At 41.9% G+C, this 14,806-nt stretch overlaps 1 protein-coding gene across 6 annotated transcripts in view; it reads left to right on the top strand.

Moving 5' to 3' along the window:
- Positions 1–14,806, top strand: part of ZDHHC17 (zinc finger DHHC-type palmitoyltransferase 17) — a 119,051-nt gene that overhangs the window by 11,027 nt on the left and 93,218 nt on the right. For all 6 annotated transcript variants that reach the window (XM_061639695.1, XM_061639694.1, XM_061639696.1 and 3 more), the window contains exons 2-3: positions 7,200–7,303; positions 11,659–11,781. In XM_061639695.1, the coding sequence (XP_061495679.1) occupies positions 7,200–7,303; positions 11,659–11,781 (227 nt within the window). The remainder of the gene's footprint in view (positions 1–7,199; positions 7,304–11,658; positions 11,782–14,806) is intronic.

Below are 14,806 nucleotides of genomic sequence, written 5' to 3'. Positions count from 1 at the left end.
CACTAAGGGGGTCAAATAATTTTTTTAACATTTAGTGTACAGCATTGCTTCTATGTAGTTTGGTCAAGTGAGGACAAATGTGAAACATTGAAGGCAACATGGATTAAAAAGATGTTAGGATGTTAGGATGCCCATAAAAGCCAAAAATGAAAGCAAGCAACACAGAAAAATACATTATTGTCTTGAATCTGCAGAATATATGAAGGGACTTTCAAAGGGTAGCTGATAATGCATAGTATTGTGTTTAGTTATATCAGGGACAGGGGAGCAGAAAGAAAAAAAACCCTTACATTTCTCCCTCATCTTTGCGAGGACACTGGTAATGTGCTTCAGCATGTCCAGAACCGCAGGATTCAGTGCTACTCCCTCCCCTTGGTGGGTGTCAGGAGGTGGTGGTGATGCTGTGTTAGGCTTTTCTATCCTCGCTTGCTGTGGGCTCTCTTGGGGGGTGGGTGTTGCTGCTGGTGTGGATGGCTCATTATCTCCTTCTAAAGCCTCCTGGTCCATTTCCTCCTCCAGCTCTGCAGAAACATCAGAGGGATCCTCCCCCTTCTCTTCCTGATGTAGCCTTTGCTCCTTTTGAAGCTGTCTCTTTGTAGCTGCATGGGGTAATGGGAAGGGGTGGAAGGCTAGCAATGACAATTATCCATATAATGACTTTGTGTATCATAATTTCAGAGTGTCTACAAATCTCAAAAAACATTGCTTTGAGATAAAAATATTGCATTTCACAATTCATACCTTTTATATATACCCTTTTATATACCATTTTAAGGTTTTTACAGCAGATGAGTACAGTTGCACCCCAGGCACACATGGAGGGAAAAAGAAAGGTCTTGTGTCCAAAAAATATATACACATAAAAATAATTAAACACAGGGAAAGGGAATTGTGTGGAAAATTGATCTGAAAGACATGCACCACCTTTTCACATACAGCACATAGCACTGTAGGACTCAGTCACAGCAGGAACAGAAGCCTTAACATACCCTATATGAGTAAGATAGTTTTTACCTGGATCAGATATGGGATGGATCATTGCCAGTTGCCAATGCAATTGTGATAATCAGGAATTTCAGGTCGTAGGAGCCTGGAAGGAGCACTACTTTCATTATTTACCTACTATGTGAAGTATTCAAAAAAGGTGTAAAGAATATCTTTCTGCTTTGAAGTAAACACGCTGACCCAGGCAGGAATGAATGTTATACTGTTACTTATGGAGACAGAGATATATTTCTATTAAAGAAAACCAAATGCAAAGTTGTTTATGTTTAACAGTTGAATAATGGTGGGACACCTTGGCAAGGATGAACATTGACTACTTTACTGATCTCCAATACTCTGTATCACGTGCATTTTAAATTTCTTATCCACCCACCTCCTCAATTATTCCATCCACTCAACTTCCTTCCCAGTAAGGTAGCCATCTTAGCATCCAAGCAGCAGACTGCCAGTCCTAAAGTGGGGGAAGGTACTGATCAGATCGCTGAGGTACAAGTCATGCAGCAGAAGCACAAGTCCAAAAATTACTGCCTTAATGGCTGCTTTCTCAAAGTACTTAGATAGAAATGACACAACAGACACTGGAATTATGGAGCAAAAAAAAGTTAAAAGTCCATTACAAATATAGCACTATGCTATTAAGGGTGAAAAACCAACCTGGCCTGGTCCTCAGCCAAAATGGGTCTCCCCGCTGCCTCACACACACATTCTGTCACACACACACATTTAGCACAGAGAGAGCGAGAGTGAAAGACCCCTTGGTTAGCTCAGGCCAGCAGCAACGAAAGAGGGGCGGGGGCAGGGCAAGGCGGGTAGCGTGGGTCAGTCTCATCATCGTAATGTTTCCCACACGAGATTCAGAATGCTCTGAGACATCTTGTTTGAAAAACATGACATTGCAGGATGATTTGACAATTAACATTAAAGACATATATAGCCAATTTTTTTTGGCATTATATGGTGACAATGATTTTTTTTCATAATATATAATGGACAAATGGAAATCCTGTGGTTGACACAACATCCTAATTATCAAAAAATACGTAAAATGGGGGAGGGTTTTTTTTGGGAAAATTCAGTCGCAGCCGCAGTATCTGTGCTGATTACAGCCACGGCCTGCCACAAGAGATTGGTGCTGCTCCGAAGGGATAGCGAACTAGCAAATTCATTCGGGATCTGGTACCAGGTTTGATTTTGTCAGATATTCTCCTCCATCCCTAGTCCACATAGCTGTTTTTCCCCAAAATAAAAGCAGCCAGGTTAAGCACTCTTGTTTAAATACATGACTAATGGATTTAACATTTGGAGAGGTGGTTCTGTTAGTCTTTTGCAGGAAAGACAGTGAAGATTCTTGTGGAATCTTAAAAGAGCAGGGATGGGGAACCTGTGGTCCTCCAGATGATGTTGGCCTGGGCAAGGGCAATGGCTGGGGATGATGGGAGATGTAGTCATCTCTCTTAAATATTATTTGCTCCCCCCCATTATATGCTAAGTTCTCAGTACTACTTAAAAAGTTGAAGTCAACCTTCTTGAGAGAACCTTCTGCTCTGATTCCATAGTAATCTACATACAAGCCCACATCTAGAATGATTACTTTCCTGCGATTACAGAGGATGATGTATATGAGCAAGTAGCTTCATGGAGTATCTTATTAAAACCAGGAATATTGCAAATACTGTCTTACTGTCATCTATCACTTTTTGCTCCTTTAATTTATTTCAGCTCCTCACACTTTGTGATGGCTGATCTAGCAGTCTTGTGAGATAGAATTGCCACTGGTGCAAAATGGAGCCCTCAGGACAGTCTGGAATTGTAGATTGAGTGATCCTTGGTGCTCTGATGGGTTGAAAGGTAAAATGATAGGACTTCCGGGAAGGGTTGCTTTGCCTGTGCTGCCTCTGAGTCGAGCTCTCGTCTCAGAAGAAGCTTTTTCAGCTTTAAAATCAGTCAGAACGCTCTTTTTGACTGGTAAAGATTTTCTCCCGGGCAGGGAGAAATGTAGAGATTAACCACAAAGCCTGTTTTTGTGGGGAGGACTGGATTTCATTTATTTATGAGAGAAGGTTCAAACTGCAATGCCGGACGGACTTTCATCAAGCTCTAGCTGATTACAGCGACACGTTTATCTTTTCTTCAAAGAAAAACGGACTCTTAACAGGCAAACAAGCATCCTTCTTTCTATTTTCTTTTTTCACTTGGTTTAAATTGGTGCAGCAAAAAAAAGATTTGTCAATGAATCAGCTGTGAAGAACTTCTAGGTGAGTTATGGCTTTTCTCTTTCACTCACGAAGTTAAGGAGGAAAGAAATCGAAAAAGCTTATCTTTGTTTTTATCGCAAAAAGCTATCCTGGAGGTGCATTCTAAAGATACCAACGGAAGAGGGATTTCTATTTCGAGGAGGGGGAAAAAAATTTTTTTTGGTCTATTTCATTTTGACGAATCTGCTTGTTCACGACGCCACTAATTGTTTTGATGTTGGGAGCTAAGTTTGTTTTGTATTCCTGAACACATAGAGATAAGGCAGGCTGTATTGTCTACACTGATATCAGCAAGCCTGGAATATTAACCCAATTGTGGCTGAAATAATTTTTGTTTCTGTGGTTTTAAGAATGGCAACCAGGAAAGTGATTGAGACCATGGAAGAAATTATGTTTCAGAAAATAATGGGTGAGATTGAGATAACGAAACAAACCCTGAGACAGGGTAGACAGGAGATGAAAATTGAATTTAACAAAATGACGCAGGAGCTTAAAGAAATAGTGGATTCTGTGAGAGAGGAGTTTGATGGGATTAGAGATGAGAGAAGAAAAATTAAAGGGAAGCTACAAGCCCTGGAGATTGGAACAAATGTGAAATTGGAAAAAAGATTTGGAGTTTATGGATGTTAGAAACAAAGTTTACTGTTTGGAATTTAACGTTGTCTCTGAAGAAATTAATGAAGATTTTGGTGGTAAAGTTATCAATGTCTTGGATAATTTTCTGGACTGGAATGATGTGATGGAGCTTGACATAGAAAAAATCTATGGAGTTGGCTACAGATATGTGACAGTGGAGAAACTCTTAAGAGATGAGCCAGTGCATTTTGTAAAAAAGAAGAACAGAGATATGACTTTGCAGCAATATTTCAGCAACATATTCAGAATTCTTGACTGGAATGATGTGATGGGGCTTGACATAGAAAAAATTTATGGAATTAACTACAAATAAGTGACAGAGCAGAGATGCACCCAGAGCAGAGATGTGACTTTACAACAATATTTCAGCAACATATTCAGAATTGATGGCAAGGACATATTTGTGATGGGGGAAATTCCCATCAGACTCTTGTTATATGACTATGGCTATGACAGCAAGATCATCATAGGATACTGATAATGGATGAATAGATACTGAAACCACTGGATTTAACAGGACTATTGAAGATGGAAGATGGAATTAATATTGATAATGGAAGAATGGTTATGGAAATTATTGGACCTAACAGATTTGACGAGATGGATTAATCGATATGTTTATTTGGACTATGGCTATGACAACAAGATTATTATGGGATACTGGTAATGGAAGAATGGCTACTGAAATTACTGGACTTAACAGGATTATTGAAGATGGAAGATGGAATTAATATAGATAATGGAAGAATGGGTATTGAAATTATTGGGCCTAACAGATTTGAATCAGATGGATTAAACAACATGTTTATTTGGAGAAAAATTGAAAGATATCTCTCTCAAGGAATTGAAACCTCTCTTTGACTTTTTGTGGAAAGAATAAAGTAATGTTTATGAGATTTGATGATTAATTAAGATAACTACTGGAGGAAAGTGATTTTATAATATAATTTTAGAGATAGGATTGTTATATATTGTAGACCTATAACTGATCTGCGACAAATCGGAAGTCAACATTTTATTTTATTGTTTAATTGTTTTTGTTTTGTTTTGTTTTTTGTCTTTAAAAATTTGAATAAAAATTAATGATAAAAAAAAAGAAAGGTAAAATGATACAATACAGTATTTGCCATTTCCTAGGAGATGGAATCAAGGTGTTCATTTACCACTTGCAGTGTGCAGAGCAGTTTACACTTGCAACTTCTCCCAGCTATATTTGAATATTTGTTACTGGACTTTAGATGGATTTCCCATTCTGAAGGGTTCGTTATCGTCTATAATAGGGTTTTAAATGTAGAGATTCTTGCCAAATAATTCAACTGCTGACACCTTTCTAAGCTATCCAGAACTGCTGGGCCAGCAGCACAAGCTGGGTTATCTGACTGCAGCATGCATGTAAGGGAAGCATGGGCTGCTACTAGTAAATCCATACATCCCAGTTTACTGTTGATAAGCTTTCCTAAATTAGGGATGGCTAATGAAATACTGGGGAACCTTTTCCATATATCTGTCCTGTGCAATTATTACTGGCATTGGTTGTGGTTTCCAATTTTGTTGAAAGGTTGCCTTAGAAAGCTTGGGAGTTTGGAGAGCTTTGACACAATGCAAGGGATTAAGAAATTCTGTGTCTGACACTTTACTGTATATTTCCTTATGATAATAGATGATTTAAAATAATACCACTTATTTCAGGTAAACTGAAATGGTATCCTAAAAGTTGCATAAAAAGCCAAGGTAGTTTTATTGCTCCATAACAAAAAAATCCAAAATCCACAGTTTGTTAATACCTTAATTGATACAACACAAAATGTCACAAGTGTGGCACACTTTTTTGTTTTTTCCTTGCCCCCAGCCCCTGCTTTGTGTAACATCTTGCTTGAAAACTTGCCATGCTTTTGTGACATTTTGCTTGCTCCCAATAGAAGTATTTCCCAACTATGGATTCTGGAGTTTTTCCTGAAAGCTAGTAACTCTGCTAAATCTGGGCCTGTTAATTCTCATTTGTCAACACTTGCAATTGTTTATAAATACTTTATCTGTTATTTCTAGTTGTTACTGCCATAGTTTTCTATTTAAAAACCTGTACCTGAAATTGTGTCAACTGCACTGAAATTAACATGGACTTGTTGAAATGATTGATCAAGGTCGAGGATTCTCAAACTTTCTATCCCCAGGTCCCTTTTAAGATGGTGGAAATTTACTCTATAATTTTCAGGAGCAGAGCCAGTCTCAAAATAGTGGCAGATGGAGGCAGAGTTTGGCATAATCAGCTGGCAATTATTGACATCATTTTGTTCTGATATTTAATGCATCTTTGGAGATTGCTAAATTCTTTGTCACAGTGTTTTCTTTGTGGCAAGGAGTTCCATAGCTCAGCTTTTCTCAAGCTAAGTACAGACATTTGCTCTGGAGGTGTTGTGACAGTCTCCCCATTTTAGACAGGATTTGCTGATCTAGAGGCTCTAAGTAGAGAAAACTTTTATTTTGTATTTTTCCCTTTCCACCCCCCCATATGCCTCACAAAGTATTTTTACCCATCTGTTATTATTTCTTTTCCCATTTTCCTTTCACACTCAACTTGTACCTTATTCCCCACCCTACCAATCTTCCATTTTCTTTCATTCCTCCTCCTTGCTACCTTTATATTCACTTCTTACTCCTATAACAGCTTTCTTCCCTTTTCTTTTTCCAGTTTTATAATTATTTGCATATAATTATTAAAAATGATCACTATTTCATTTTCTGATTTCTTTCAAAACCTCCTCTAGCTCTTTCCCCTCAGTCAAGGGAGTCCTTCTTTCCCTCCTGCCCACTCCCCCAAATGTCTGTGTCTCCTGGCCATCTTTTCTCAGAATGCAAGGAATTGCTGGTGCCAGCATTGTTCCAACCAAACTGCTATGGTATGGCTAGGGGGTGGATCATGCAAGTGAGGAGGAGGCACTAGGTAGGTTGTGGCACCGAGGCCTACATAAAAGTGACCCAAGGCTCACTGGTGGTCCCCAGCCCATTAAACACTAAACTAGCTTAGAACAGCTGCTTCCTAGCTTCAGATTTTCCAAAAATCAATGGGTGATAATCATTATGGTTATATGCCATCTCCAGGTTCAGAGGCACATTGCCATTAAATACCAGCTGCTGTGGAATAACAACAGCAGATGGCTGTTGGCTTCAGGCGCTGCTGTGATTGACCACAGTGGGAAACGGGATGCTGGACTAGATGGATGAATGGTCTGATTCAGCAGAGCTCTTCTTCTGTTGTAGAAACTTAAAATGAATCTAAGAGTATAATAAAACTTCTTTTTGTAGGAAATCAAGCCCCAAGCACATTATACCCATGGATACAATGAATCTCTTGGGCGCAAAAGTCACATTGATGATTATAGCACATGGGATATCGTCAAAGCTACACAGTAAGTATTTGACAGCTTGTCCATATTAACACTGTGTAGAAAACAATATTATGAAAACCTATGTCATTGCATAAAGATTTTGAGGAACAACAGTAATTCTGGACTGATACTTTTCTTGAAAAATCTATGGAGGAAAAAAATGTATATGAAAACACTTCAGTCTTGCTTGCATGTTAGTAGCTTCAGTTTAGGAAACCAGACATGTGGGTATTAAAATAATTAGAATAAAAACATCACAGAGTTAAGGGTTTACTTGCCATATTATAAGACTCTGAATAATATTGCACCCGCTCTCTGCACTGCTTGCCCACTCCTTCCACTGTCCTTTTACTGCCAGATACTCAACACTAGAAAGGCAGCAGCCACAACTATTTGCTCTTTCTGTGTTACTCTCCTAATGCAGCAGCTTTTGCTATCTCCTGTGAAACTGTGAAAGCAGGGAGGAAGTCTAGAAATTCAGCTGCTGTAGCACTACACCAGATTATGTCAACCTTTTCGGGCCTGTGGACACATAAAATTCTCAGGAAGTGCCATGTGCCCCAGTCATAAAATGACTGCAGTGTGGGGGTGGCATAACACAAAATGGGTACCAAATCTAATAGACCAGAAAAAGAGACATGAACCCCAAAAGGTGGGGGGAACTGGGGACCACAAAAATGGGGGGAAAGGCACCTACAGCAGCCAGTGCTGCACTTGCTCACAAATATAAGCTGTTTGCACCTCTCCTCTTTTCAGAAGGGATGGGAGCATAGGTGTCCACTCCTGGCATCCAGTGAAATGTGGGCTTGTTTAAGGGAGTATGTTCAATGTAGGAGAGACTAACCCAGGCAAACAGGAACTAAACAGGAAGAGCAAACAGCCCCTTGTGCCTTGTAGAGTTTTGAGAGAATATTTACTGAGATCTTTCACAGACACCATAGGCTGGCACACTGGTGCCTTCCGGCGATATATTGATGACTCTTGTTCTACATGACAGAAACACAATAGAGGATGAGGTTCTGGATCTTGCAGCTCTTTCCTTGCTTTCTCCCATTTCTCAGATGTTATGATTATCTTGCAATGTATCTCTTAATGCAAGCAGCTACCTATGCAGAGAGCCATCCATAGAGGGTTTTTTTTTGTCATGCCAACAAGTATTGCTGCTGGTATAATGTGTAAGTTGGGTGTTTTGCCCTGCCAGGAGCAAAAGAGGATGAAGAGTGTAGCAACAACCGGAGATCTCTTGTGTTTTTGTAGCTGACGTTTTATGGCCACAAGCATTCACATAATCAACTAATTACAAACCCAAGTGTTAATTACATGGATAAATGAAATCTAGACATATGGCCTAGAAAGTTGGTTAAAACATTCCTTTTCATTAATATTATAGAGAATTTTAGTACAGTAGGGCCCCACTCATACGGCAGGTTACGTTCAGGACCCCCGCTGTAAAGCGAAAACCACTGTAAAGCGGAACCCATTGAATAGAATGGCGCGCGATGCCTGAAAACCGCCGTAAAAGCGGAACAAGTGCCGTATGAGTGGGGCTTTAGTCTAATTTCATCTAATTGAGACCGCTGTATTAGCAAAGCGCTGTAAAGCGGGGCCCTACTGTAACAGTGATTCACTGACAGTGCATTTTATGATGCTTGAAAAATGAAAATCAATGCAAGGCAGTGGCCTCTACCCATGTGTGTATATATACTTAGTGGGCTAGTCTCTAAACACCTTTTCTTTTGTGGATACATTATTAAGATAGTAAAGATGTTAACAAATGTTCTCCTCCTACATCAATAATTACTTTGTTGCCCTTTCAAAAAAACCAAGACTGCAAGCTGGGATTGTGAATTATTTCAGTTATTGACAGAAGCAAAGACAAATTGCTAAATCCAGTATTTAATTGCTAAATACTGGAAACTAGTATAATGTTTTTGTTGGGCTACAGGAGATCGTATCCACAATCATTTAATTGATGAAGTATAGTAAGTATACAGATAATGGGAATGCTTCTTCAGATAATTTGAGAGAATTATTAAAGTGGATACATATAAAAATAGTAAGAAGAATGGTACAGAGATAAGTGAAGATCTTAAGTTCTAATAGTAAAATGTTACTTCTTGTTTTGCTGCTTTCTTCTCAAAGAATAATTAATAACTCCATAATATGCCTGTTTAAGTTGTACATCTAAAATGTTGAGGTAAAATTAAAAGCACTGGTGTTACTTTTAGCAATCAAAGGGTGATGATAAACCTGTCTAATTCTTGATTTGTTCATTTCTTATGTTTTGGAGTTGCAGCTAATTGCTTATTGGGGTGAACCATAACATATTCTGTCTCATGACAATCAACAGTTTTGTGGAGGAGCAAGGTAAATGGTTATGAGAGAGACAGAACAAACTGCAAGGCACTGAAATTCAGTACCATGAAAAGAGGAGCATATACTTCAACATGGCCATACTGTTCTTTCCATAGCCATAATATTGGAATAAAGGAGTTTATCTTATAAATGCGACAACTCATTTTTTATAAGACAGTGAGAGAGGAAAATTAGCTATGATTGAATAGATATCTTCCTTCTGCCTCCAAGATTCTGTTGAAGATGATATCCAACTTCAGGTTGTAAGTTAAACTGGATAATAGCTAGAAGAAGCTTTCAGGGAAGTATAAATGATGATGTTTTCCTTAAGATACTGGCAAAATTCATTTTATGCTTAAGGGAAACTTGGAAGTGAGCACCATCTAATATTCTGTCTAAAAATAGCAACAGTATTATAATATCCAAGCACTAATTTTCTACTGCTCTCTCCCTAAATCAGCTAAAACTGCCCACATAGTTAATAGTATAGTTCAAAATTAATGACTTATAGGACAATGAAGGTTTAGATTATTTTTCATGCCTTAGTTATGCAGGGTGAACATTTCAGCATCTGGACATTTAAAAATAAGCCTTAAAACCGTTTGTCTAAACTGAGGATGTAGTATGGAGTCATACAAGATTTTTCTATAACAATTTAGGATACTTAGTGTGGTATACACAAGTGAAGAACCTCCTTTTCATTCTTTGAAGTACTCATGGTTCTGCTGCTGTGAAGTATTTATGTCCTGCCCAGAGTCTGAGACACGAGACGGAGGCGAGATTTGGTTTAATTCTCATTTTATTAGTGTGATGGTTACATCCAAAGCAGTGCGCTTCATAAACCTGTCTACTCTGACTCACTACTTTCCCTAGCTAGTCTACCTAAACAGTCTCTGCAGCATGTGGGGGGAGTTGACTCAGTGCTAGAGTCTGGGTGGACACTTGCTTAAGTAGGGAAGGTCTTCGCACATAAATGACGGCTCCACCAAAGTTCCACTCTCTGAAAGCCTCTCTTCTCGCATGGGGTGAGGGGGGGGCAAGCCTCCGACGGCCCATCTGACAGTGGGGCTTCGCTAGGTGATGGCGCAACCTCTGAGAGCGGGAAGCTGGTTGGCGGGGAAGCGTTTGAAGTGCTGGGTGGGTGGAGTTGGCGCATGCAAAGGTTGCTTCCCAACAGCTCAGAAGGGAGCTCGCAGACGGGGTGGGACCTGCCTCGATGGAGGTGCTGGCCGAAGAAGTCTGCGGGCTGGCCGAGTCCCCCCTCTAATGCCCCCAGGGACCTTGTCCTCATCTGACTCCTCTCCCTGATATGACTCCCCTTGCGCCTGGGGTGCAACCATTTGAGACTTACTTGTGCTTTGGTGTACTTACAGTGGAATATTTGTATGTATACACATAGGTATATTTGTTTGTGTGTGTCTGTGTACATATTTATATGAGAATGTAGCTAAAGAGCAGAAATATAGTTGTGGGTAATTAAACATTGGTGGTATCCTATGTTTATTCTACTTGGAGTAGAACCATTGAAACAGTGGGCAAGTAACCTTGCCTTTATTTCAGTGGGTCTGCTCTGAGTATGACTATGATATCACTCCATTTACTAAAGTATTTATAAACTATAAAATATGAGACTTCCACTAGGATCATAAGATACAAATGCTTACTGTGATTAATTTATTACTCTAAACTGATCTTGGTTTAAATATTGAAAATATATTCAGATTTTACTGATACAATTGATTAGGATGGGCAGATGTGACTTGACAGCTGGGACCCTGGGAAGTATATGAGGGGTAGACTGAATAAACTAAAGCTTGCTGCACTGCATGTACAGCAAGGAACATCTGGGAAAGGGAGAATAAAGGAAGAGAGCTTCATGGAGCCCCTCTGGTATATTTTTATGGATTGTGTCCTATGTTTTTAAAGTTGCAGAGAGAGTATATATAAAATGAAATATTATTCAAATCTGCTGTATCTTAATCCAAAGTATATGATTATTATAATGAATTTTTTTCTTCAAGGTATGGCATTTATGAACGCTGTCGAGAGTTGGTGGAAGCAGGCTATGATGTACGGCAACCAGATAAAGAAAACGTTACACTTCTTCATTGGGCTGCAATCAACAACAGATTAGATTTAGTGAAGTAAGTACTACTGTGCTACCAAAATGAATTAATAGTTACAAGCATACATTAGTAAAACTCTGCTAAAATATCCTAGCAAGATTAGAATAAATGAGTGTATCAAAACCTTATAAATATCTATGACTTCTTACGCTATGTAGTGTTTGTGTCACTTCCCCTGACTTTATTGTACTAGCTTCTGCTGGCATAAAGCTGTAATGGTTTCTGGACCAGGATAGCTTGAACAATAGTTCAGGCATTGGTACCTTCAAGAATGGATTCCTGCAGTGCACTCTTTGCAGTCGAGGGGCGAAATAAAACACAGAGACGTCAGCTTGGGTTGAACAAGGGCCACTTTATTAAATTACATTAAACAAAAACCCAATTTAAAGTGACCTGCAGAAGGAAAACCTAGGTGCGGGAACTGTCTATAAGCAAGTATCTTGCCACACAGCTCTCGGGCGACCAGCCCCTGCCGGAGGAAGGGCAAGCCCATGTGCTTACCTTTACCCAGGCCACACCTAGTAGGTGAGTAGGGGGGCCTTCCTACGTCATCCCCACCCGGGGCCGGATAACCCTTGGGTAGATGAGATAAGTTGGCTCCAGAGGCAGCCCATATCCTGACCTCAAGCCGGAAAGCTCTGACAGACAGGCCTCCGAAACCGCCAATCACCTCCAAAGGTGCCTAAGGGGGCCACCTAGCTGTCCTTACCTATTTCCCTTCCCGCCACAAAAAGGGGGACAAATCTCTATTTAGTCCCCTTTTACCCCACTGCCGAGAAGAACCTCTCGCAGACACCTCTGCAGGTCTTTCAGGAAGAAGTCGTTACCTGCATCAGACAGGTGAATGCCATCGGCCCTGTATAGTTCAACCTCTGAATGCTGAATATGGGGATGCGGAATGGCTAAATCCCCGTGCCCAAGAAGAGCCAACCGAATATGCCGGTTGACCTTCTTCCGTGCTCTATCGAGCGCCCATGGATTCCATACCCCACGCCACACCCTACGTGGGAGCAAGTCTGACCATAGCAGACGTACCGAAGGCCACCTTTGCCTTATCACCTGCATGTCCTTACATGCCTGAACCCTGAGGGCCTTGTCCTGCAGCAAACCAAGGTCATTACCACCCAGGTGAATGACCACCACGTGCGGGGTTGTCCGCACTACATCCTGCTGGAACAGAGTGGGTAGGAGCCCCTCCCAACGCATTCCTCGCCGGCCAAGCCACTGTACCGTAGCCCAACGACTGAGGCCCAGCTGCGAGCCCATGCTCGACCTCGCTGCCCTCCGGGCTGCCCAGAAGATCATGCTGTGGCCGCATATGAGGATGCACGTTTGCTCCCTCCCCGTCCAGCAACCTGTCAAAACAAATAAAACGTATTAGGCTTCCGCCTTCCCAAGCCCTCTAAAAGGGGCGAATGTAGCCCTTAAAGGCACCAGAGGACCAACGTCCAACTGCCTGTACTCTTGTTTGGAGAAAACCAATACCTGCTGCTGTAGAAGCAGCTCCAATTCTGAATGAATGGGTTCCAAACTGTGAGGGGTCCAACCCCAGCTGATGCAATGCTTGCTTTGTTAATGCCCAAAACTGGTATTTTGTGAGGGGAACCTCACTTGCATGGGTAAATAAATATCCATCCCCCGGTCCCCTATCTGCCAAAAATGCTTGTAAAGCCCGCACTGGGCAGAGGGCAGGCACTGTGGATGGGGCCAACCTGACGCGTCGTCCCTTACCCTTCTGGTCCATCTTAGACCTTCTCAGATTTATGCAAGCACAACCCCCTTCCATGGTAATATCTGCCAAATGAAGGGCACGACGACATAAGTCTCGCTTGGAGCCAGCTACCACTTCTCCAATTCGAAAGGCACCAGAAAACAGTGTGAGGGCCACTGCCTGAAATAGGAAGGCTTCATAGTTGGAGGAGCAGTTTGTCCCACTGGCCACTCAAGGCTATTAAAATGTCGACTGAAATAGGTCGACGGGAATCAGGTGTGGCAGGATGCTCCCTAGCCCACCCTGCCAACATGCGGCAGACCCTAAAGTCCCCTGCATAATCCTGAAAACCACCTGCCTTTGCTAAGAATGACAGCGGGGGAGGGTGACACCAACCCCGGCTCCTGGGTTATCACGGCCTGTTTCAGAGCAGGAAGCCACTCCGGGGACTTCCACTGGGGGGGCTACCAGGCCAAAGCGAACAAAAGCAAAGGCTCCAGGTGGCTCAAATGTGGGGCAGAGGCAAGGGGCTAACAGTAATATCCTTGCTTTGAGTTTAGCGAGGCTTGACGCTCTTGAGACTCTACCCAGATGGTGAGTGATGGGCCAGTGGCTCCCCCTGTGCCAATAGCGGCGATAGGGACTGGAGGAGAGGGGGCGACACCCCAGACTGGAGTGACATCAGCAGCTGTGGTGGACTGCCCCGCTGCTGGTTTGGCTGCGCCGCTGGTGGGAACAGGTGAGCTGCCAGGCCTGCTCTGGCCACTGGGTTGCCAGGCTGGGGGTGGACTTTTCAAGGCTCATGGGTTACCAGTCCAGGGAAGTCCTTTCCCAGCAGGGTCCCTATCTCCAGCATCATATAAGCCAATCAGCATGAAAGGGGAGTGTGTTAGCCACTGAGAAGAGTCTTATAACTTGCTTCCTTGACCTTTCCTGCTGATTGGAGCTGATCAGTGATAGCGAGTGAGTCAGCTGTTCTAAAGCCTCCAGGTGCGTCAAGATGGCAGCCCATGGCGGCGCCGTCTCCTCATCCGAGGAGCCAGGTGCCGGGGGAGGGCGTTTTTGTGGCTGTCTAACTATTGTCAATGCCAGGAACATGCTGTGCCCGAAAAAGCATATTGAAACGCAGGCACTGGAGAACAAAAGCCCGGACAAGGCTCATAACCCTGGCGTTCCTAGATGTAAGGGAGTTGATAACATGGACCGTGGCCATGTTATCACACCAAAAATGGACCGTAGAGTTCCTCAGCGTCTCGGCCCATAAATAAACAGCCACCACTATAGGGAAGAATTCCAGAAAGGTTACACTCCGTCCCTGGCAATTACCGCCAT

The sequence above is a fragment of the Rhineura floridana genome, chromosome 8 (assembly GCF_030035675.1).
Source record: "Rhineura floridana isolate rRhiFlo1 chromosome 8, rRhiFlo1.hap2, whole genome shotgun sequence".
Classification (NCBI taxonomy): Eukaryota; Metazoa; Chordata; class Lepidosauria; order Squamata; family Rhineuridae; genus Rhineura; species Rhineura floridana.
This window is presented reverse-complemented; position numbering and strand designations above follow the sequence as displayed.